This window comes from Mangifera indica, chromosome 2, assembly GCF_011075055.1.
Source record: "Mangifera indica cultivar Alphonso chromosome 2, CATAS_Mindica_2.1, whole genome shotgun sequence".
Classification (NCBI taxonomy): domain Eukaryota; kingdom Viridiplantae; phylum Streptophyta; class Magnoliopsida; order Sapindales; family Anacardiaceae; genus Mangifera; species Mangifera indica.
Window position 1 is genome coordinate 14,128,598 of NC_058138.1, and position 24,057 is coordinate 14,152,654.

Below are 24,057 nucleotides of genomic sequence, written 5' to 3' on the forward strand. Positions count from 1 at the left end.
TTAGATGTATTATCATTATATGATTTAGTATTATTTTATTTTAATTTAAAACTATTCAGGATTTGTTTGGTTTCAGGATTTAAAGATTACTTTGGTAATTTATCTTTTATTACCTTATTTGATTTATCAGTAATAAAATATTACAGTAATCTTTCATTACCAATGCTGACGTGACATATAATATAAGTGATAATCTGATTACCACATTCATTTTAGGTATTCAAAGATTATCAAGGTAATCTTGATTTTATTATAATTATACTATTATTTATTAATTTTTTGAGATAAAAATAAATTTATTTTTAATTAATATAACAAATAATATAAAAATAATTATATTCAAGGCTATTTAAGTAAAATAATTTAGTATTATTCTTTTATTACCTTTAATCAAACACAATAATTATTTATACCTATCAAATTTTATCAAATATAGTAATTATTTATATCCAGTAATGTTCTAAGTAATCTATATTTACGGTAATTTTTCTATTTTGATAATAAAACATTACTCAAACTAAACACTCTTTTAATCGTATAATGATATGTTATCGTTTATGTTTAAATTTATGTTTATTGTTTATATATATAATTTTATTATTATTTTAATACCTTAATTTGGACAATATCTGTTAATTTTTTAAGTTTTCATAAATCGGTCAAAAAATAAATTTTATGCCGTTTTATGATATGCAAATTAAGGACAAAGATTTAAAAATTAAATAAAAAGTTGTCACGGAAAAAGCATATATATGAATGAAAATTACTGCTCAAAATCGTAGTGCATTCTTTATTATTGATTAATAAAGAATTATTAATGAAAGTTGGGAGTTGTGTTTTGGAAGAGCAAACATACAATTAGGGTTAGATTCGAACTGAGCTGAGCTCGGGCTTGACTCGGTTTATTTATGGGCGGTTCGAGTTCAGCTCGAGCTCGACTCGAGCCGAACTCGGCTCGGCTTGTTTTCAGTTCAACTCTTTTTCGGCTCAGTTCGACTCATTTTTCATATCAAAACGACATCGTTTTGTATATATATGGATCAAAATGACGTCGTTTTGTATAAAAAATTTAAAAAAAAGTCTACCAGGCCAATCCGAGCTAGCTCGAGCTCGATCGAGCCGAGCAGAGCCTGACTCGTTTCAGGTTCGAACCGAACCGAGCCTGACTCGTTTCGGGTTTAAACCGAACCGAGCCAAGCTCGAGCTCCAGTTGACTCGGCTCGAGTCCAGCCCTACATACAATAGTTTATTTATTAGAAGTGGATTTTTTTTATATTAATTGGGATTTTTACTTTATTCAAAGTTAGACAATTTTTTTTTTTTGTAACAAGGAATCCATTTGAGTCGGATTATTATTTTTGAAATCAAACCAATCATATTGAGAAAGATAAACCCTAGGTTCCATGACCGATTGATTGATCTTATAACCACTAAAACAGGTAAATCAATAGTTTGATCTTGATATATTATTAAATGAGATTTGAACTCATGCTTTCTCTTGTTAAAATATGAATGAAATTGTATTGTTGGTATATTCAACTACCTAAATAGTATATAAATTTATACACCTCATATATCCTATATAATAAAATACAAATCAGTATAATCAATATACAATAATATGAAAAGGGAAAATATATATTTAAAATATCTACTAACCTATAAAAAATAATATATTTTAATATGAAAAATAATATATCTGAAATAAATTCAAATATATTTTATCATCTCTTATATATAAAATATTATATTTTGTCAATTAAACTATCTCTCGGAATTACCTAGAGAAGTTAATCTCTTAAAGTTCATGAGAAATATTATGCAATATAATAGTTTATTTTTTCCTCAAAAAAATTATGCTTCCTCAACAGACAATTTAATTTTAGGGGAAAAAAAAAAAGGAAGAAGTATTCTGTGAATGCAATTGATATGTTCTGTTTGTATCAGTTCATTTTATTATTCTCCAGTCAGAAAGCAATTATGAATCACAGAAATTAGTTCAGTTTTTGAACGCACAGAATATGTATTGAGAATATTTACCTTCCAAAAACTCACATGGATTTATTAATTTGTTCTCTGTATATAAGATCAAGCAGAAGCTTAACCTTCTGGTGCCTGAACATAAAAACATAAATTATTTAGTAACAAAGAAATTTCTAAATCACAAAAGGGTTGATTCCTCATGGCTGAAACAGTTAAGTTCAAAATTTTAGGTGGGGAGATAAAACCTGAGATCGAAATCCCAGTATCCGCAACCATTCCTGATTTGAAGACAAGGATCGAAACTATTTTAGGCATCGCAGTGGGGAGGCAGACACTGATGTACAATAACCGAGAGCTCATGAATGATCAGACGATTCAGCATTACAACTTCGGAAGAGCTGCTGAACTTATTCTCAAAGTGACACCGCTAGCTGGGCGTCCCAGGTTCAATATTTCGGCAAAATCCAACTATAATGCTCAAGTGAAAGTGAAGGTGAAGGAAACAACTAGGGTTTCTAAATTGAAGAAGAAACTTGAAGAGCATTGGATATTTTCAAGCGAAGATTTGACTTTGTATCGTCTTGGTCAAGAAATGGAAGATGATTTCCCTCTCTCAGCTTACTATATTTCTGAGGGTGCTCATATTGAGGGAGTTTACCGTTAAATTGAAACACAGAATTCGGTATTGCAAAAATAAATAATTAGTGATGATTTTGTGTTAAGTTAGGGAAAATATAAAGTAAGAAGTCAATGTCATGTCCCCCTGTTGTTATCAATGAGATCCCTTGAGGAGTGTTTGCTGAAGTAACTCATTTTTTTAAGATCAGTTCTTCTATTCTATAACCAAAATTTTGTAGGACTAAGACTCATATATAAATTCAATTCAATCGTGCATTAATACACAAAAAAAATTTCATTCAATTCCTCCCATGGTATCAGAGTGTAATATTTTCTTTTGCACTTGATTAGTTTATTAAAAACGGCCTTGTTAATCCCTAAAACAGCGGTTTTAATGTTTTTCTAATTGCAATTGTCACATTTTACTTTTGAGGGCTTTCAGTTCACCCCACATAAAGAGGATATTATTTTGGTCGTTTAGTCTTTTTAAGGTGTTATTCTTCCTTTTTTTCAATCATAGATGTGTGTTTTTATGGGTTTCTTCTCTTTGGTTCTCATTTTTCAATATTGTTTTTATTTTTTCGATTATCAATTATACAATTATTGTTTTTTTTCTCTTTTTTCCAGTAATCAATAAGTGCTTTAATGGGTTTTTTCTCACGGCTACCCTCATTTTATGTTGTAACAAATCAATTTTTCTTCAAAAATCGATTTTTTTTCAACATCGTAGGAAAATGAGTTTTTTCTCTAGCAATCGGGTTTTGGCTTATCTCTTTCAAGCTAAAGTTCTCTTCTTTTGGTGATCAACACTCTTTCCGATGCACTCTTGGATCTTCGACAGCTTGTTGTGGGTGCTATTAAAATGCATGTCATAAGGTTGTCATAGATATAAGGATTATGTCAGCAGCACCATGCCAAATCTCTATCTTATGACACCACGCAAACCCAAAATTTAATTAGACGACTCTGTCGTCCTCGTTGTTCTAATGTCTTCAAATCTACATTGTTAAAAAATGCAGCTACCAAAATGAACGCTTGAAATTATAAGCACTCTTGTTAAATGAGTTTCACTGTGTCAGTATCCACAAACACACTTTGTCCCTATCGCTTTCTTTTTTTTAATTAGTTGGCTGGTGGATCTTATTCACAAATCTGGCATAGTCTGCAAAATTACCGGCCATTTCAGGATAGACTGTGGCATTTTATGAGGGGTCGATCCGGCCCTTTTAACAGCTCTATGTGAAATATTTTTATTATGTAAAAGGATTGATAAATTTAACTCTTAAAGAGCAAGGAAGTCTTTCAAGTATGATTCTGTTTTACTATTTTTTATCCACTTTTGATCATATGCAATTCACCCGTAATTTCAGTTTCAGATAGTTTATTTTCTGTAAGTATGCTGTAAAGGTGAAGAGAGTTCCATAAGATTGTCACATTCGAGGCAAAAAGAAATAAGAAAACCAATTCAAAAATCACCATTGTTACTCAGTCTTATTAATAATGACACGTTAAATAGTTTCCCACAAATTCCGACTTAAGAGAACGGATTGGGTGTTAAAAAGATTTTGAAAGAAGTGAGGTAGGAAGGAAATTGATTCATTTTGTATATTGTTGATAAATTAATCAAAATTATTTAAAAAAAAAAAACAAATGATCATAGCAGATAAAAATGTTACAAAAATTAGTTGTAAAGTCACATATTGAAAAAAAGCCATGAGATCTTAATAACCTATAAGATGTTCATGTCATGGAATGAGTCCATGATCATCCTTGCATGAATTAATCTTTGGTGTGAAGGACAACTTTCTATACATAAAATTAAATATAATGTTTGCAAAATTCATCCTCATAGATCCAAATTTTTTCTTTTGGCCCCCAAAGGTATTAAGTAAACATGTTAAAGAGGTCAATCTAGTTAACCTGACCAACTAAACCCTTCATTTAGTGAACCTAGGCCCGGTCAAAATCTTAAGCATAGCAGATCACACTAGAGCCAACCTAACATAATTTATCGTCATCTCTAACAAACATGTAAAAAAGATGAAATGATTTATAACATAACCCAAACCCTTTTTTTTTTTTTACATGGACTGTGAGCTATCTTGACATAGCTTGTTGAAAAATATTTTGATAGATCAACTGTTAAAGGTCGTGTGAAGGCATAATCCAAGGGATTTTGAACCAAGCCACGAGCTCTTCAATCTGCCCAATAGGTCACCCTAAAGTCGGCCGCCAAGACCACCACCATCTCTATACTGTTGAGTACAAAAAACAATGTAGTGCCCATAAATGTAACTCTTCATTCCTCCGACCCTATATTCATTGAATATTGTTTCAGCCCCTAAATAATTTTTCTAGATTGGCCGCTGCCACATTTAATTAATATTTTTAAGTTGACATATTCATCTATCTACACTTTAATTTTACATACAAAAGCTTTTTTATCTCTGTGATATTAATCTTAGATTTTCAAATTAAAATATATCTAAAAATCATTAATTAATTTTGGATTTTTTGACAATAATAAATGTTTCATTAAAAAAAAAAAAAAAGTCAACTTTCTTTACATGAAATATATCCTTCATCATCTTCTAAAAATAACTAAAATAAAGCCCTGTACACTCACTTGAAATTTGTCAATCACATACCCATAACTAGAAAAGTAAAATTACAATTCAAACCCTGACAATTGTCAATCCTACTTTCTATATATATATGTTAGAGCACTAGCAAAGATTATTCAAATTCGAAACAAGTTACCAATAACAAGTAAAGAGAAAAATGGCAGTGGTGAACACTCCTGTTTTGGCCTTGGCCATGGTGATGGTGGCAATAGCAACCCTAATGCCTGCTTATTTTGGGGTTGCCGAAATAGCATGTGGAGGAGATATGGTCACACTTAGGAAACAATGTGAGCAATTTGTGAAAAAAGATGGAAAAATAATGGACCCAAGCAAGGAGTGCTGCACAGAGGTAATAAAATTCGATTTCACTTGCATTTGCAAAAACTTAACACCTGAAAAGGAGAAGCTTTATAGCCCAGAGAAGATGGTCCACGTAGCAAGATACTGTGGTCTAAAAGTTCAACCCGGTTTAAAATGCGGAAGTAAGTTTTTCTCTTTTCTCTAAACCCTAATGATTTTAAATTTTTGAATATGAATGTTTGTTCGGTAACACAATTGCTGCAAGCTGAGTAATCTTTGATTTGTCATTGTTTCAGGTTATATAGTTAAACCACCATATGCGGTGATGGAAGAGGTCTAAACCACCATATATGGTGATGGAAGAGGTCCAAACCCAAGGTTGAAGCTTCACAAGAAGACATAATTCGATAATAATAACATGTATTTTGTATGTCTTTTCTAAGAATTAAATTAAAAAAAGTTTAATTTATGTTCAAATATGCATATTTAATTTTAATTAGACTAATTATCCATAAATTTCCCAAGACAAATATTTTGACACGTGAACATTAATCTTACTTTTAAATTATTTTATTGAATTCAACAAAATCATTTTATCAGAAGATATATATGTAAAAAATAATAATAATAATATAAATAAATTTATTTTTTATATATGCCAGTTATGATCCTTAAGCAGAAGCTTAATCTTCCAGTACCTAAATATCAACATCAAGTGTTCTTCATTGAATAAGAAATTTGAAGGGTATTGATCTGTTAAAATATATTCGGAGTATATTCTTTCTTATTATATGATAAATTGTTTTTATTATATAATTATTTTTGTTGACAAGAGATTATTTCTTTGTGTAGGAATAAGATTCATGTATAAATTCAATCACATATTGATACACAACATATATAAAGATTATTTCATTCAACTATTTATATGGTATCAGAGTATAATATTTCTATTTGCACCCTATTGGTTTAAAAACAGTCTATTTCATCTATAAAACTAGGGTTTCAATATTTTTCTAATCATAGCATCCACCCTTAACTTTTGAGGACTTTCAGTTTCACCCCAACAAAGGAGGATTATATTTCTAGCTAGTTAGTCTTTTCCAATGTTATGTACTCGTTTTTGGACTATACACGCATGCATTTGTGGGCTCCTTCTTACAAGTTCTCTCTTTCAATGTTGTTTCTTCTTTTTATGTTGTATGTTACACATTTTTTATCATTCGCTTCTTTCTCAGCTATTGATGGGCACCTTAGTGAGTTCTTTCTCTTTTTAGGTGACAAACAATTCATAATTCTCTTTTTCAACATAGTAACAAACAAGATTCCTCTCTAGCAATCGAGTTATAGTTTTTGCATTGACAGAGTTTGGGGTTGATACTCTCTTTCTTTCCAAATTCTTGATGACTGAAAATCTTCCTTTGCACCAAGCTCCTTTTGTTGGTGGCTTGAACTTTCCCCTCTCTAGGATATGCACTCTCTCTAATTAAATCAGTGGAAGCAAAATTAGGGTTCCTTGTGGGGAGATGACAATATATATATATATATATATATATATATATATATATATATATATATATATATATATATATATATATATATCTTCCTAAAAATCCTTCTCACCCCCAAAAAGATAACTTAGTGGCAAAAGATGAGACTTCATGTATAAGAACGTATGGGTTCAAGTCTTCTTTAACCATATTTCAAAATGAAACTCTAAACTTACCTGATTCAATAATTATGACCCCAATTATTGAACCCGAAGTCTAACTTACTCGGTGTGATTGGTTCAACTCTAAAAGGTCAGTTAAGTTTGGGTGGGGTTTCTCATTCCAAAAAGAAAATCTTTCGCCAATTCGAAAATTAGTTCTTAACTAAGACTATTCTAAAATGCATTATGTATGATTATACATCCTAAGGTTGTATGGGCGTACATCTTCCTTCTTTTACCAATGTGGCAGCCTATATAGGTTGTTCACATGGCAAAAGACATGAGTATGCATTTATCATGCACAACTGTACATTAGACCAAAATAAAGATTTTGATTCAATTTTGACCCTAATCATTTTGGATTCGAATTTAAGTATAAAATATAACAAAAATGCCTTTCCAGTATATCTAAGGGTGTTACATGATCAAGTTTTGACTACCCTTTGTACTACTCACTTTGCAACAGTGCTTCATATACTTCAATATATCAAAAGTATCTTGTTCCTCAGTCTTCATTTTTAACTCAATCTTTACTTATATTACATACATATTCTTTTATTGCTTGGACAAGTGATTACATATATAGATGTTCCACCACAGGTAAATGCTCTTTTCTTAGGATGTTCTCGCATCTTTTGGCACAACAAAAAACAAACAATAATTTCTTGTTCAGGTATAAATGAAGAGTATAAAGCACTTGCAGACATTACCTTCAAACTTCTCTAACTTTGATGATTTGCTACAAGATATGCGAGTCTCTTAATTCAAAGCTACAAACATCTACTATAATAATCAAAGTGCTATTCAAATTCTCCACAATAATGTTTTTCCTTAATACATTGAACACATTACAATTGATTGTTACCTTGTTTGTTATCATTTGGTTAATAACATCATTCATTTTGCTTTAGTTTTTTCTATTAATCAAATAACTGATGTCTTAACCAGAAGGCTCATCCCTCATGATGTTTTTATGACTTATATCACAAATTAACAAACTCTTTATCCACTTGAGATTGAGAGGGATGTTAATAAATATTTAGAATATAATCTTTATTGCTATACAATATATTATTTTCTTATCATACAATTCTTGATTTTTTCTTGTACAAGATATTATTTCCTCATATAGAAATATCACTCTTGTATAAATTCAGTCAAGTATCAATGCACAATATATGAAACTTATTTCATTTAAATCTTTACACATTGGATTTCTTGTAGTGAAGATTTTGACATTGCATAATCTTCTCTTAGCTATAAAACTTCTCTTTTTTGGGTGTAAAGTTTTTACAAATACAAGTGAAATCAAATTTTATTACCTTTGTGCAACACTCCTTGCTTGGTTCCATTATTTTTCCACCTTTTCTCACAAATCGCTCACATTCTTTCTTAAGCGTGACCATATCTTCTCTACATGCTATTTCTATGGCCCCAAAATTAGCAAGCATTAGGATGGCCACCATCGCCACCACCATGGCCAAGGCCAAAACACGTGTTAACCATTGCCATTTTTTTTTTACTTGGTATTGCTAATTTACTTGAATAATCTTTGCTAGTGGTCTAACATATATATAGAAAGTAGGATTGAAGATTGTTAGGGTTTGAATTGTAATTTTCTTTTTCCATGTATGGATATGTGATTGACAAATTTCAAGTGCTTGCAGAGGGCTTAATTTTAGTTATTTTTAGAAGATGATGCGGTATTTATTTCATGTAAAAAAGGTTGACTTTTTTTTTTTATGAAATACTTATTACTTAATAAAACCCAAAATTAATTAATAATGTTTAGAGATATTTTTACTTGAAAAACTAAGAAAAAAAAGGATTAAATTTTATGAAGATATAAAAATGATTGTATGTAAATTAATCGTGTAAAGAGATGAGTTTGTGTAAAGAGTTAACTGAAAAAATACTGATTAAATGTGGCAGCGGCCAATCTAGAAAAGTTATTTAGGGGCTAAAATTAATATTCGATGAGTAAAGGGGCTACAGGAATTAAAAAAGTTACATTTATGGGCATTGCTGTTATGTTCAAAACCTTTGGGGGCCAAAATGAGTATTGCATCCGTGGGGACGAATTTTGGAAACATTATTTCATGTGGTACTGGCCATCGATCAGGTATACTATTTATTTATTTATTTATTTGTTAATAACATTTTCCCACCCCATTTTCACCTACTCCACCTGTTTATATTATGTATATAGAGAAATGGTCTTTTTTTTTTTTTTTTTTGGTAACAATGGATCCTATCAGAAGCAGATTGTCCCTTTAATACTTAATAAATTATATCGAGTAAAATAAATCTTAAATTTAATAATTAATCTTATAATTATTAAATTAAGTAAATCAAAATTTTGATTTTTACATATCATTAACTGAGAGTTAAATTTATATTTTTTATATATAAAACCTATTTTTTGTTATTTAAATAATTTTTTAATGTTATATAAAAAAAATTATGTATTTAAATATATAAATGATATATCATTATATAAATGAGTATTATTTTATTTTTAATTTAATATTATTAAATTATATAAAAATATATTATTTATATATTTAAATTATATAAAAAACAAATACATATAATTTTATTAATATATATATAATTAAATAGGAAATTAAATAAACAGAGGGCTATTCTAAATTTAGGATGATTTTTTATTATTTTAAAAATGAATTATTTAAATTATTAGTAAATATAATTAGTAGGCATAAATTAAAATATATTTAATAAATATTCAGATATTATCATTTTAAAAGAGCTACTTTGTTACGTAACAACCTAAAAAATGTATATTAGTAATCAAAGATATTTTATCGAATAACGTTTGGAAATAAAAACTGCTTTAAAAGAGATTAAAAAAAAAAAACCCGTACAGACAGGCCTGTTTCATTTTAGGGTTCTAAGTTGAATGCTAAACTAAACACTAAACCCTGCAAATCCCTCCAATTTTCTCACCCTCTCTAAGTAATTTACTTCTTCTTCTTCTCCGCTGAAGAAACTCAACTTCAGTTCTTGTACGCATCTGTTTCGCTCGCTCCTCCAACTTCGCGAGGAAGATAGAGAAAGAGTGACGCGAAATGAGCAGCTGGAAGAGTCTCCTCTTACGAATCGGCGATAAGTCTCCCGAGTATGGCACCTCCGGCGACTTTAAAGATCACATAGTGCGTACAATCGCGCTATATTCTCTCTTTTACTCCTCTCTGTCGCTCTCTTTTCATTCTGTTCTTATATCTTTCTGTTCAATTTTGTGTTTCCTTTCGTTGTCACGTGGAGGACGCGTGCTGAAGGTTGTTTTGTCTGTGAATTTGCAGGACACATGCTTTGGCGTACTTCGGCGGGAGCTTGAGCACTCTGCTAACGATATTTTGCCCGTATTTTTCTTTCTTATATTCTTTTTTTTGTTTTCGAATTTTAAGCTAATGTTGTTATTTTCGAAGGTATAAATTTGAACTTAGGTACACTTTGTGTGTTTAATTTTGCAGTGGAGGTTTCAGTTTTCTGTTTAATTTTTGTGTTGGCAGCCATTGAGGGGTCATGAGAAGAAAAAACAAAGTTGAAATGATGAAAAATTGAAAAAATAAGTTAGTAGGAATGTTAATGATGAATATGATAGAGATTATGGTGCAAATATACAGTGTTGGCCAGAAATCTATAAGGCCGCAATTCATAAATTTTGGATATGGATGATAAATATAGGCCATTGTACAATCGGTAGACATTGATTTCAAGCACCATATTTGCAACAGTTAACATGTTTTAGATTCACATATTACAAGTTTGAAGTTTACTACTCCCAGTAACCAAAATGCAGTTCATTCAATATTAAGTTATGAACGTGATGCATTTTTTATAAGAATTTTTACCTCTTAGTAAGCAGGAATTTCCCAAATTATAACCAACCAAGAAAAAATCATTTTCTTGAAAAAAGCTCTGGTTATTAACAATTTTGTCTGACTTACAACTCTATGTTTGACAGTATTTATGGAATGCAGGTGACACTATTTATAACTGAAAACTAACTAAAGGTTCTATTGAGTAATAATAGGGTTTTGGGATTTCTATTTTGTTGATATGTAATTGCCTGCTACTTATCAAATTCTATGTGGAATATTTATTTACAAACATAGATTATTCTTTTTTGCTGATGTAAATTTTAGTGCACGTATATGGTGGCTAGTGAGTTATGGACTTGCATACTTTTTAGGCTCATGTATATCTAGTTGTGTTATTGTCATTTATTTATTTTTATTTTTTTGTTTGATACTATTGTATTTGTATAGCCGTACCTGTGTTTCTAACAGAGATTTGTGTGTTTATATAAATGAGTAATTATTCGTTAGCTGATTGTTTATTTTTATTGAGTTAGATGGTTCAACTATCATAGCATGCTGATGTTTTTACTTTGTTCATCTTGACAGTACCTTCTCCAATGTGCTCAACAAATTCCTCACAAAATTCCTTTATATGGGACATTGGTAGGCTACTTTAAATCCTCATTTTAGTCTCTTCTTTGTTTTAGTGTCTAATCCTTTTATGTTTTTCTTTTTACTTTCACACATGTATATTAATGTCGGTTTGGCATGAATGCTTTGAGGATATATTTATATTAGCAGAGTGTATATACGTATAAGTATTAAGGTGTAGGGGAGATATTGAAGTTGCTTTGATGATCTTGTACCCTTTCAAAAGCTTATTACGTGGACTTTAGGCTTGTTACACAAGTTGTGTGTATTCCTCTTAAGGACTTTAATACTGTATGTGTATGGAAATATTTTTAAACAGTCACTTGGATGAAATGGATGTTGTAAATTTGTTTACCAATATTTAATTTAGGGAGAAAACAACCATCAGGTAACATGAACCCTAAACTATGGAAATTTCTCTTGTTATGTTACAATCAGTATGCAAATGACCCTAAGTTTGCAATAAATCCACACTTTTTCCTTTATCTCATAATCGAGGATGAAAATGACCCTAAGTTTGCTAAATATACACACATTTTCCTTTATCGAAAGTAGTCGGTTTGTCAAGAGCACTTCTTCTTTGTGGTTGATTACTGTTTTCTTTATTCAATGGTTTTTTTTTAATTTTGTTTTAATTTAATCTTCCTTGTTAGTGTCATAAAAATCAAAACAATTAGTGCCTGAAGCATGTGACTCTTGTTAATTAGTCATCTTTTTTATCTTAGATGTTCACAAAAAGGATCCCTAGATCTTAATAGTGTGCTTTTTGATAGTTGATAGGTTCTATAAGGCACATCTTAAACTGGCTTCCTTTTATCTTTTGTTATATTTTTCTTAAGATAAAAAGTTTCTGTTTAGTCGGCATATCCCATGTAATTGTATAAACCTGTATCTTATTTTTCTGTATTAGGTTGGTTTGTTGAACTTGGAAAATGAGGACTTTGTTAAGAAACTAGTGGAGAATACTCAAACTACTTTTCAGGTGAGAAAGTCCAATGAAACTTTACTAGTTATTTTTACAGTATAAATTCTATTCTGGTTGATGGGCTAATATGTAAACCAAATATTAAATTGCTGTCATTTAAATGATATTCTTGATGAAATATGAGAGGAAAGTTTTTTCATTTTTAAAATAGATATTTATATATGCCAAAATAAATTAGGCCACAGACCATTAAGCCCAGATCTCATCCTTAACTTCCTATATAAATTCATATGGATACCCGGAACTGAAACCAGAATAGGTTCTGGATAAAGGTTCTGTTTTGGTTCCCTCTTTTAGAGCGGGTACCCTGCCCCGCTCACCCCTAGCTGTATTGGAAATATAAATAGTTAGTACAATTTTGAATATATTGGGATATGAATTCAGTGTGTTTATAATATATTATCCTTGTGCAGTGTTCTGACTCTCTCTCTCTCATGAATTTTACAGGATGCCTTGAATTCTGGAAATTGTGATCAAATTCGTACTTTGATGCGATTTATCACTGCTATGGTATGTGTGTTGTTGTAACAGTTTTGTTAAGTGTAAAAAGGACTGAAATGTTTACTATGAATTTTAATTCTTCCTTTTGATCTAAAATTGTGAGAGGATCTATGGCTTGCCTGTTTTTCTACATCTGTCCCACTTCGGCAATTATGGTTTGCATCAAGACCTTGTAACTCTACATTTGTGATAAGCTGGGGCAGAAATGTGGGAAAATATGTTGGAAGAAGTTATAAACTAGATGATATGTAACCATGTGATGTGCCTATATAATATTTTTCTTGGTGGGTAGTGTTAACTTGTGCTATGTGACATGCTACACTTTGTATAGGGTGTTCCTTTTGATAAGAGTTCTTATATATTTATGAATTTAAGGATCATTCATCCAGATGGAGATGTTAAGTCCTGATATTGATTTCAGATATTAGAATTTTTTTCAAATAAGTTGTTAGTGTGTGTGTTTTAATATATTTATTTACTATTTTTGAGATTGGTAATATGGTGAGAATGTGAATTTTGATCTTTATTCAATGTTCTTCAGATGTGTAGCAAAGTTCTCCAACCTGGTTCTCTGGTAGTTGTCTTTGAAACATTATTATCATCAGCTGCCACAACAGTGGATGAGGAGAAAGGAAATCCTTCATGGCAAGCTTGTGCTGATTTTTACGTGACTTGCATCTTGTCTTGCCTCCCTTGGGGAGGTGCAGAACTCGTTGAGGTGATGTATATTTTGGTGCTTGGTGGATAGTTTTCTAAGATTGGTGACATGATTTCTTGTTACTTTGGATCTAATACTTATTACTGGTGTTATTGCATCAGTTGTTTGTTATTTTTCTCAACAAAATGGATATCTATTTTTTGTTAGCTATTTCTTTATGTCATCAAGGCTACTCTGGACATCTTGGAAGATCTTATAACTTGTTATTGGTATTATTAATTTTTCGAGTCTTGTTTGACATCTGGAGCAGACATTTAAATAATTTGGTTTTGATTTCATTAACTGTCTGGGATCTATTGAATGTAGTGAAGTGTGAATCTGGAGTTGCATATCCAATTCTTTGGTTGTAGGATGTAATTACTTTGTTGGTGTTATGCTCACACATTTTCTTTTTCCACTTTATTGGATTTTAATGTTTATAAGCTTAGGCAGCATTAATCATTTATCAGCTTTGATAATAGTTGCTTGTTACTGTGTGTTACATGTGTGTTTTGCTTACTTCTTTATGAGCTTATAGTTGTGTTGTCCTCACTCAAAATGCATATGAGTTTGTCTTTTTTATCGGCTGACAGTACGTATTCATGTTCAGCAAGTTCCGGAGGAAATTGAGAGGGTCATGGTTGGTTTAGAAGCCTATTTGAGCATTAGGAGGCATGCTTCAGACACTGGTTTGTCTTTCTTTGAGAATGATGATGATGAATTTGAGAAGTGTGTTGTTAAAAAGGTGCGGTTTCTGTATCATTGATGATGCTTCTGGGCTATTTGTCTTTTGTATGTTATATTCTATAACATTTTCCTTTTGGGAACAAATACTTGCATTTGGATATCAATCATTACATTTTGAATTGTGGTTCAGTGTGTATTTTCTTATTGTGCATATGTTCTTTGTCCATGTAACTAACACCATCATTTCTTTTCCAACTGAAATAGGAAAATCAAATGTGTCCTCAAGAGCACTTATGCCTTGTGATTTAAATAACTAAAACATCAACTACTTATGTCCTATGCCTCTGTTGTACACTTTATAAGTGAGCTGCAGTGTAGCATTTACAGACTAGCACATGAAATATACAATTTTCTTTGTAATTTGTATCACTGATAATGAGGATTCATGCCTTTTTGGATTCTAAGAATTGGGTTTGAAGATTAAACATAGTTCTGCAGAATAACAGTGTAGTTAAATATCTCTATTGTCATTATGTAACTTCAGTCCTTTTTTAATTTTGATTTACTTCTTTACTATCAAGCATTGTCAGGATGCAGTTCTGATTTTGTCGGTTGGGTGAGAAATCAAAGCATTTATCACCCAAATTACAATAACTATTTCTTCCTTCTTCAATCTGAGGAAGATACATTTGTGGAAAAAACATGATCCTGTCCACAGATGCTACTTTTATTGTTAGACTATATTATTCTTTTATAAGGCTTTGGCCACACTCACTCTATCCAACAAATTTTAGTTTTTGATTCATTTGGGCTATTCCTTTGCTCCATCAATGTATTTTGGTTCTGCCTTCAGGATTTCTTGGAAGATTTGTGGGAGCGGATTCAAACTCTATCAAACAATGGATGGAAAGTTGATAGTGGTATTATTACTTTTAGCTCATTTTATTTCTTTTTCAGTTCATCCACTAATGATATAGTTCAGTTGATAGTGGTAATAGGTACATGGAGAATGGATGTTCAGCCAACATTTACTTGTTATTATTTTTAACATTTGGTTTGTTATTGAAAATACTTCAAAGAAGTTTTGTTATAAATTCTTGAAGGTTTATGTTATTTTACTTTTGTATATGATTGATTTATATTTCCTAAATTAGCTATTAAAGATTTTTTCAATAATTGAAGCATGTAGAAAAAAAAAAATAGAAGAAAAACAAATGACCTTTGAGACAACTAATACTTTCTTTCCTTTTTGATATCTCAAGCGCGTGTTCACGTAGTACTAAGATGAGGGCTGCTTTTAGATCCTGCAACCTCGGTAGCCAGGAAACTTGTGATTTATAATATCTCAAATACTTGTCACCAGGGGGATTTGAACTCTTGACCACTTAATTAAAAGTAAAAGCAAAAGCTTTTACCATCAATCCCAACCCTTGGGGTTCTACAGACAAGTGATGCTTAACTGTAAATTTTAACAGAATGCTTCATAAATATGATTCACAATTTTCTTTCATGTGATTGATTCAACTACTTATAGACTAATGCATATTTTGTTTCATGGTCAACTCTTCTGATGAAGGCTTTTACTTTTTTACCCTTCTTGATCTTGTGTTCTGTACTTGCTAGTTCCAAGGCCTCACCTTTCATTTGAAGCTCAGCTGGTTTCTGGAAAGTCTCATGAATTTGGGGCAATCAGCTGCCCTGAGCAACCTAATCTGCCATCAACTATTTCTGGTATAACTTATGGTAAACAAAAGCATGAAGCAGAGTTGAAGTATCCTCAAAGGATATGCAGGCTTAATATATTTCCGGCAAGTAAGAGTGAGGTAATAATATTAAAGTTCTCTTTCTGATGAAAGTAAATATTTTTATTTTTTGGTAGTAATATATCTTTGGTGTATAAAGTCAATGCCACATATCGAGCTTTTGGATTGGGAAAAGAATAAGCTTTATCAAGTTCTTTATCCAAATTTGATCTGTTTGTTATATCCTTAAAGATAAAAAAACACTGTACTGGTTATGTGTGGACTTGCAGTTATGAAGACTTTCTTTTGGTGGGGAATAGTTTTTTTCTTTGGCCTCCTTTTCTTTTCATCTGGCTAACTTTGATTCCTTAATAAGTACATGTGTCTAAGTGGACTTCTCTGACAAACTAAGCATTTTTGAGGCAAGAGTAATATTAGTCTTTGAGTAGGGAAATCATATCATTTTTTTGTTTAATTTCCAAGTTTAACATCAAGTTCTGTGATGAGGAACCACCAATTTTTTTAATTCTGAAGGAAACTGAATGATTTTCTCTTTTTGCATGCAAGCTTTATATGCTATGATGATCGGGATAAGTTATGTTATCCACAGCTCTTTGGGTCTGTTTTGCTTATCAGTGGTCTACTTATTTCTCAGCAATATAATATAGTTAAATATAGTATTTTTTATGCAACTTAGATTTACTTTTTAAGAAACATAAAGAAGAAAACAAGTTATAAACTATCCAAGGCAATGCTTTTTCCTGTTCTGCTTGGAACATGGGATTGGCTATTGTTTCACTACTGTTTAAGGGACAAGAACCTATGCTTGATTTGGAAAAGGTTATGAACTTTCCAAGGCAATGTTCTTTTCTTTTCTGCTTGAAACATTGGATTGGCTATTGTTTCACTACAGTTTGAGGGATGAGGACCTATGCTTGATTTGAACCCCAAATACTGGACCAGAAGGATTTGTTACATGTTAATTCCATCACTTATAATACTTCTATTTTATTTAGATTTTTAGTCTATACAATTTCTGCAAGTTTCCGACTGTTGAAAGTTTTTAAATGTAGATGGCAACCTATTACTTTCTTTATGATTTGTCCATTGTGAAAATATAATATTTTTCTCTGTTTGCCTTTTTGTTTGGATGACAGGATATGCAACCTATTGATCGCTTTATCGTGGAGGAGTATTTGCTGGATGTGCTTTTGTTCTTCAACGGCAGGTTTGTATATGCCTTTGACAATTACAATTACAGTTATGATTACAGTGTCTTCTTCTATGTTGATTGGATAGTTAACACTTTAATTATAGTGAGATTGATGTTAATCAAAATATTCTCATCCTTGCTTGTTCACTGTTGTGTGGCCTGTTTTATATTAATGCATTTTATCAACTTTCTCATCACATAACTAAATAATACGAAGTGGTTGTTTCATAATCTTCTTCTAAAGGTTTATTCTGCTTCTGGTTTTTGTTGTGTTGGTAAAGTTCAGTTTGATTTTGTATTCATGATTTTAAGCATCCGGTTATTTCTGGCAAATTCTTCACAAAAAGAAGTTTTAGTGATTGACTCCTTTTTCTATCTATATATATTTTTTCTTTGGATTTCTTTCAGCATTTTTAATTATTGATATTTCTTGGTTCATGCAAAGCTAGTCGAAAGGAATGTGCTTCTTTCATGGTCAGTCTGCCTGTGCCCTTCCGATATGAGTATCTCATGGCAGAGACAATCTTCTCTCAGGTAAAATTATGTTACTGTTTCTGTTAGTCAAAGGAAGAACCATTGAATACATTCTTCAACTTTCCTTTTTGCTATGTGTGATTTGAGTGAATAAATTCTTTAACTTTCCTTTTTTGCTATGTGATTTGAGTGAAATGTATTTTATTACAAAGGTTGGTGTCAATGGTTTGAATATGTTTAAAAAGTTGATTTCATCTTGTCCTTCACTGTTTAATAAGTTCTTCAAATTTGTGTTATTCTTTGGGGAGTGTGAAAAATGAGATGGTGTTGTTCTCAAAAGGGTTGACTTTAGTTGATTGCTTCAAGATAATTCTTTAATGTTAAAAAGTGAAAAGAAGAAATAGGTTAAATTTTAGGATGAAAGCTGGAATTGAACATTACAGTAGGTATGAGGCCTGAAATTATATCCTGCCTAACAATTGTTTATTATTTTACTTGCAGTTGCTTTTGCTACCTCAACCTCCCTTCAAGCCCATTTATTACACATTGGTTATTATGGATCTCTGTAAGGTAGTATGGAATATTGACTTAGTCATGTCTATCTTTTTGTTTGTTTTTCTTGATTGTTTTGGAAAGAAACTGTATTTAGGAACTTAATTAAAGTTTGACCATGATATTTAATGCACAGGCTCTTCCTGGAGCCTTCCCTGCAGTTGTTGCTGGTGCAGTCCGTGCTCTTTTTGAGAAAATAGCTGACTTGGATATGGAGTGCAGAACACGGTTCATTCTGTGGTTTTCACACCACCTGTAAGTTTGGAACAGAAAATTTACCTTTGCAGTATGGGCTTTCTGTTGCAGTGACTCTTGATGTTCCTTCCATTTTCAATAGATACGTTCTTTTTTATTCCAGTGGATACTTGTTCCACTGCTGTATTATCTCTTCTATAGGATCACATGCATTTTTGTGTTCTCCTATCACAATAAGATAATTTTTAAGCTCCATGATTGATCTTCTTACCAACATACTTTTTAGTTGGTATTTGTACATTTTGTGATAGCTTCTTGTTTTGTAGGTCAAACTTCCAATTTATCTGGCCTTGGGAAGAATGGGCTTATGTCTTGGAACTCCCTAAATGGGCCCCACAACGTGTGTTTGTTCAAGAGGTGTTGGAAAGGGAAGTTCGTCTATCTTACTGGGACAAAGTTAAGCAGGTAGTGATGTTGGTGACTAGGCAAATTTATAAACATAGATTCATCCTGATCAGATCAGGAATGTTTAAAAAGAATGGAAATGAGTCTGTATTAAACTTTCCATAATGTTAGTGGAACATTATTCTGAAAGCATTATTAAAATTTAGGTTGGAAACAGTTATTACCATTTCTTAGAATTTTTACATTCCTTTTAAGCCTTTCCGTGCCGTTGTTTATTAGGCTACACCATGTGACCTGAACAAAATTGAAGAGAAAGATTTTTTCATTGATCTATTATTGTTATAGAGATACTTGCATATATACAGGTTAGAAATCCTAGATTAGGAAAGTAGAATTATTTGCTTCCTATAATTAAGTCCCTATAAGCAAGCTTTACCATAATCAAATCCCTATAATCAAGTTCTACCATCTGTATAATCTACACCTATATGGTAATATACATATTTAATTTACATATTCTGTAACATGACCAATATTTAAATCATTTTCTAAACCATACTTCTTATAGCTATCTGTATATATTTTGTCTTTTTTTTTAAGTTATTTTGAGATCTGCTTGCAAAATATTTTCATGATCTGTGATGGATTATCTGAACTTTGCTTTGAGCTCACTGCATTGAATTTATACCAATGAGCAGTGGGTTCAGCATACTGTGCTCTGGCCAGGAGTTCTTTTTGTAGGCTATGGCAGAACAGACCTTGGTCTGGTTTGACTGTTACGTATTTAGAGTCCTGCATGTGTTGTTAAAATCAACATGCAATTAACAAATTGGATTATAACCTGAAAGGAATTTTTTTACTTCATCTCTCTTTCTTTCATATAAAGAAAGAGATAATACAGGAGTGGGTTGGGAAATAGTTTATTAACAAAATCTAACATTTGTTGTTTAAAAATCTTATGCTGTTATTTATGCCAGTGAAATCCCTTGGCAAAATGTTTTCATGATTTGTGATGGATTATCTGAACTTTGCTTTGAGCTCACTGCATTGAATTTATACCAATGAGCATAGACTGTGGTCTGGCTGGGAGTTCTTTTTGTAGGCTATGACAGAGCAGACCTTGGTCTGCTTTGACTGTTACCTATTTAGAGTCCTGCATGTGTTGTTATAATCAACATACAATTAACAATTTGGATTATAACCTGAAAGGAATTTTTTTAATTCATCTCTTTCTTTCACATAAAGAAAGAGATACTGCAGGATTTGGTCAGGAAATAGTTTATTAGCAAAATCTAACATTTGTTGTTGAAAAATCTTATGCTGTTTTATGCTTGACATGATGCTACCTCTTCTAATTTCTTTCCTTGGTAATATTTGTTCTTATAGAGCATCGAGAATGCACCTGCTTTAGAAGAGTTGCTTCCCCCAAAAGGCAGTCCAGATTTCAAGTACAGTGTGGAGGATGATCGAGAGAAAAATGAGGAACATACACTTTCTGCAGAACTTACTAGTAAGGTTAAAGGAAGGCAAAGTGCACGTGAAATAATTGCGTGGGTAGAAGAAAGTTTATATTCTGTTCATGGTTTGGAAGTAACCCTCAGTGTAGTTGTGCAAACACTTCTTGATATTGGATCAAAGAGTTTCACTCATTTGATCACTGTCTTGGAGAGATATGGGCAAGTCATTTCAAGAATTTGTCCTGATCAGGAGAAGCAGGTGATGCTGATAGCAGAAGTGAGTTCTTACTGGAAGAACAACGCACAAATAACAGCCATAGCAATTGATAGAATGATGGGTTACCGTCTTATTTCTAATTTGGCCATTGTGAGATGGGTCTTCTCTCCAGCAAATATTGACCGATTTCATACATCAGATCGCCCATGGGAGGTATATCAATGCAATTTCTTATGACTTGTTTTCTCATGATGAGCTGTATGATTTCTCTTTCACCTACATGTGTATTTTTTCCTCTCATGCTCAAGGATAAGGATGTCAATATAGCAATTTCAATTAGAGAATATGGGAGGAATTTCTTTTAAATCACTGGAAAGGAACAATTACCTTACAATACCAATAAAAATATATCATGCTTTAACCTTAGCAAAACAATAACAACTTGAAATCTCTCTCTTGAAACAAATGGGATGTGAATATCTAGTATTTTTTTCTTAAGTGGTGCTTTCAAATATACACACTGTAAATGTGAGTTCCTCTTAATTCAAATGTTCCGGTTGAGGGAGGAGATACAGAGGTTTTTCTGTAATATATTTTGATCTGAAAAACAATGATTTCCAAGCTTAGTAGCTTGGATGAAAACTTTGCTCTTCTAAACTTGAATACCACCTTTATGTTGTGACATATACTTATTAACCAGATAGAGGGAAAATTTTAATTTATTTTCCCTTCTCAAGTTTAGCACTTAACACTTGTTTCGCAGAATTGCTTTCCCTCAATATTTCTAGGATTATTTATTTTTATGAACTCTCTTTTAAGTTTTTCTCCCTGTCTTCTCTCCCCATTTCATTCTCTACAGATCCTTAGAAATGCAGTTAGCAAGACGTATAATCGAATCTCTGATCTAAGGAAAGAGATTGCATCTCTTAAGAAGGATGTTGCATTAGCTGAAGAAGCTGTGGTGAAGGCACAGGCAGATTTGGAGGCTGCTGAGTCAAAACTTACACTGGTAGATGGTGAACCTGTTCTTGGTGAAAACCCTGCAAGGACAAACCGATTGAAATTACAAGCTGAAAAAGCAAAAAAAGAGGAGGTATCAGCTCAGGAATCTTTAGAGGCCAAGGAGGCTCTTTTTGCTCGGGCCTTAGATGAAAATGAGGTATGGATTTCAAGATCAATTGTATTTTTTTGGTTTTCAATCTTTAGTTTATCTCATTGCTACTTTTTCAGTACATTATTGTATTTAAGGAAGTGGATATTGTCTGTTAGGGCCCCATCATAATGCTGATTTAGGAAATCAAAGGCGATTAAGAAATTAATAATTATTTGTAAGTTATTTAGGAATTTAATAAATATTTGCAAATTTAAGAAATAGGGGTTAGGATTTAATGATTAGCAATTGGGTTTAGAATTACCCGTTGTGATTAAAAGTCCAATTAGAGTTAGAATTTGAATTGAATAAGTAGTATGGTTTAGGCAGGATTAGAATTAACTTTTGAGAATCCAATTTTAGAGTAGCTCTATATCTGGGAGGTGGAGCTTCACTGGTAATCTCTTGGCTGTGCTAGAGAAATTGGGTTCTTCAATTGTAATCATTCTTTCCATTGATAAAAATTCTATTCATTCAATACAAATTTCCGATTCACTCCAATTTAATTAACAAATACAATCCAGGGTCACAACATTGTCATGGGACTTTTATTGTGGGAACAATGAAAAAGAGTAAAGTTTAGATAGTCGATGTTTGAAACTAGGCAAGGAAAAACATATTGAAGTGGAATTAGTGATTGTGCCTTGATTCTCGCTGTTGGCACAAAGGTGAGTAAATAATCAATGGGTTGGCTATGAGATAAGGCCTTCTTCTCCCTCCCTCCTTTTAGTCTCAATATTTTGTCTTTGAGAATAAGCAAATAATTATAGCCTCCTCATCAGTTAACCTTGTCAATATCTTTATTTGATAATGATGGTTATAATCTTATAATGGCCTGTGGCATTTGACAATTGTGCTTCATAATTTTCAGAAATCAGTATATCACTAGTTTTCGTATGCTTTTTCTCTTATAAAATTCATTTTTCTATTTAAATGATTATACTCAATTCATTAACTCTATTCCTTGTGATGTACAGGCACTGTTCCTTTCTCTTTACAAAAGTTTCTCAAGTGTATTGAGTGAACGTTTGCCTGATACATCAAGTGCTGGTACATTGCGGGAATTAAAGTCTGTCCCTGCAGATGCCATGGCTGTTGATGCTGAAGAATCTTCAGCAATGGACTTGGATGATGAAAATGGAAGACCTAAAAACAGGTTCCTTCTAAGAACAACCATCTTCTTTTCATTTACATTTCTCATCTTGTGTAATGACATTCATGTCATTCTGATATCTGCTTTGCTTTATCTCTTAATGATGGTAGTCAATCCAATGGTGGGAGCACGAGTGACGTTTATAATATAGGTGAAAAGGAGCAATGGTGTTTAACAACTCTGGGCTACGTCAAGGCCTTCTCGAGGCAATATGCTTCTGAGGTAAACATTGTCATTTGACTTAGTTTCTGTTCCCCTTTTTTCTCTTCCAAATTGATGGCGGTACACATAATGTGGCATGTGGCTGTGCATTTAGGCTACAGATTCATTGCATGACCGATGACATCTGCTCTTATTCGCTAACAAATTCAATGCATTTGCATTTTATATGGTAGATATGGCCTCATATCGAGAAGCTTGATGCTGAGGTTCTAACCGAAGATGTGCATCCTCTTTTCCACAAAGCAGTTTACTCTGGTTTACGCCGGCCCATCAACTAAGTCTTGTCTGGTAATTCATTGTTGTAAGTTAGAACTCTTTAAATGTCTTTTCTCAGATGTAAATGACATCAACAGATGAAACAAGAGAAAGAAGTTTTAGCGGCAACGTTTTCTATTGGATCTTTTATTTTTTCCGTTTGCAGCTAATTCAACTATCTGGTAGATTAATGAACAAAACAAAAAATCTGAAGCTACAATTAGCGCTGCCATTTGTTTTTATTTTGAGTTTCAATAGCTAGTATAGCTTTAAGTCACAGAGCGGTGATGTCACCTCAGAGCAAATCTTGGTCTGGGGCCTCTGGGCCTGAGTCGGCGATTATAGTGTTATAATTACCCAGGTAGGGTCAATTATTTTTTTTTTTTGGTTTTATTTATATTATTAAAATTTGACTATTTTTATTATGATTATCGCTGCAAA

General features: G+C 31.9%; 2 protein-coding genes across 3 annotated transcripts; both read left to right on the plus strand.

Moving 5' to 3' along the window:
• Positions 1-5,360: 5,360 nt before the first annotated feature.
• Positions 5,361-6,002, plus strand: LOC123209774. The gene is made up of 2 exons (XM_044627912.1): positions 5,361-5,707; positions 5,822-6,002. Exons 1-2 carry the CDS (start codon positions 5,383-5,385, stop codon positions 5,863-5,865), a joined length of 369 nt encoding a protein of 122 aa, XP_044483847.1. The 5' UTR covers positions 5,361-5,382; the 3' UTR covers positions 5,866-6,002.
• A 4,078-nt stretch (positions 6,003-10,080) lies between these two features.
• On the plus strand, positions 10,081-23,833 carry LOC123208985 (nuclear cap-binding protein subunit 1-like). Of its 2 annotated transcripts, none has more exons than XM_044626676.1 (19): positions 10,081-10,409; positions 10,560-10,619; positions 11,667-11,723; positions 12,622-12,693; positions 13,144-13,206; positions 13,739-13,915; positions 14,505-14,639; positions 15,435-15,501; positions 16,205-16,404; positions 17,481-17,551; positions 17,986-18,070; positions 18,512-18,580; positions 18,699-18,817; positions 19,084-19,222; positions 20,549-21,049; positions 21,696-21,995; positions 22,964-23,142; positions 23,250-23,361; positions 23,535-23,833. In XM_044626676.1, exons 1-19 carry the CDS (start codon positions 10,326-10,328, stop codon positions 23,637-23,639), a joined length of 2,595 nt encoding a protein of 864 aa, XP_044482611.1. In that variant the 5' UTR covers positions 10,081-10,325; the 3' UTR covers positions 23,640-23,833. The 2 variants fall into 2 exon arrangements, with proteins under 2 accessions (XP_044482611.1, XP_044482612.1); XM_044626677.1 differs by having other exon boundaries at positions 15,435-15,498.
• The last annotated feature ends 224 nt before the right edge of the window (positions 23,834-24,057 follow it).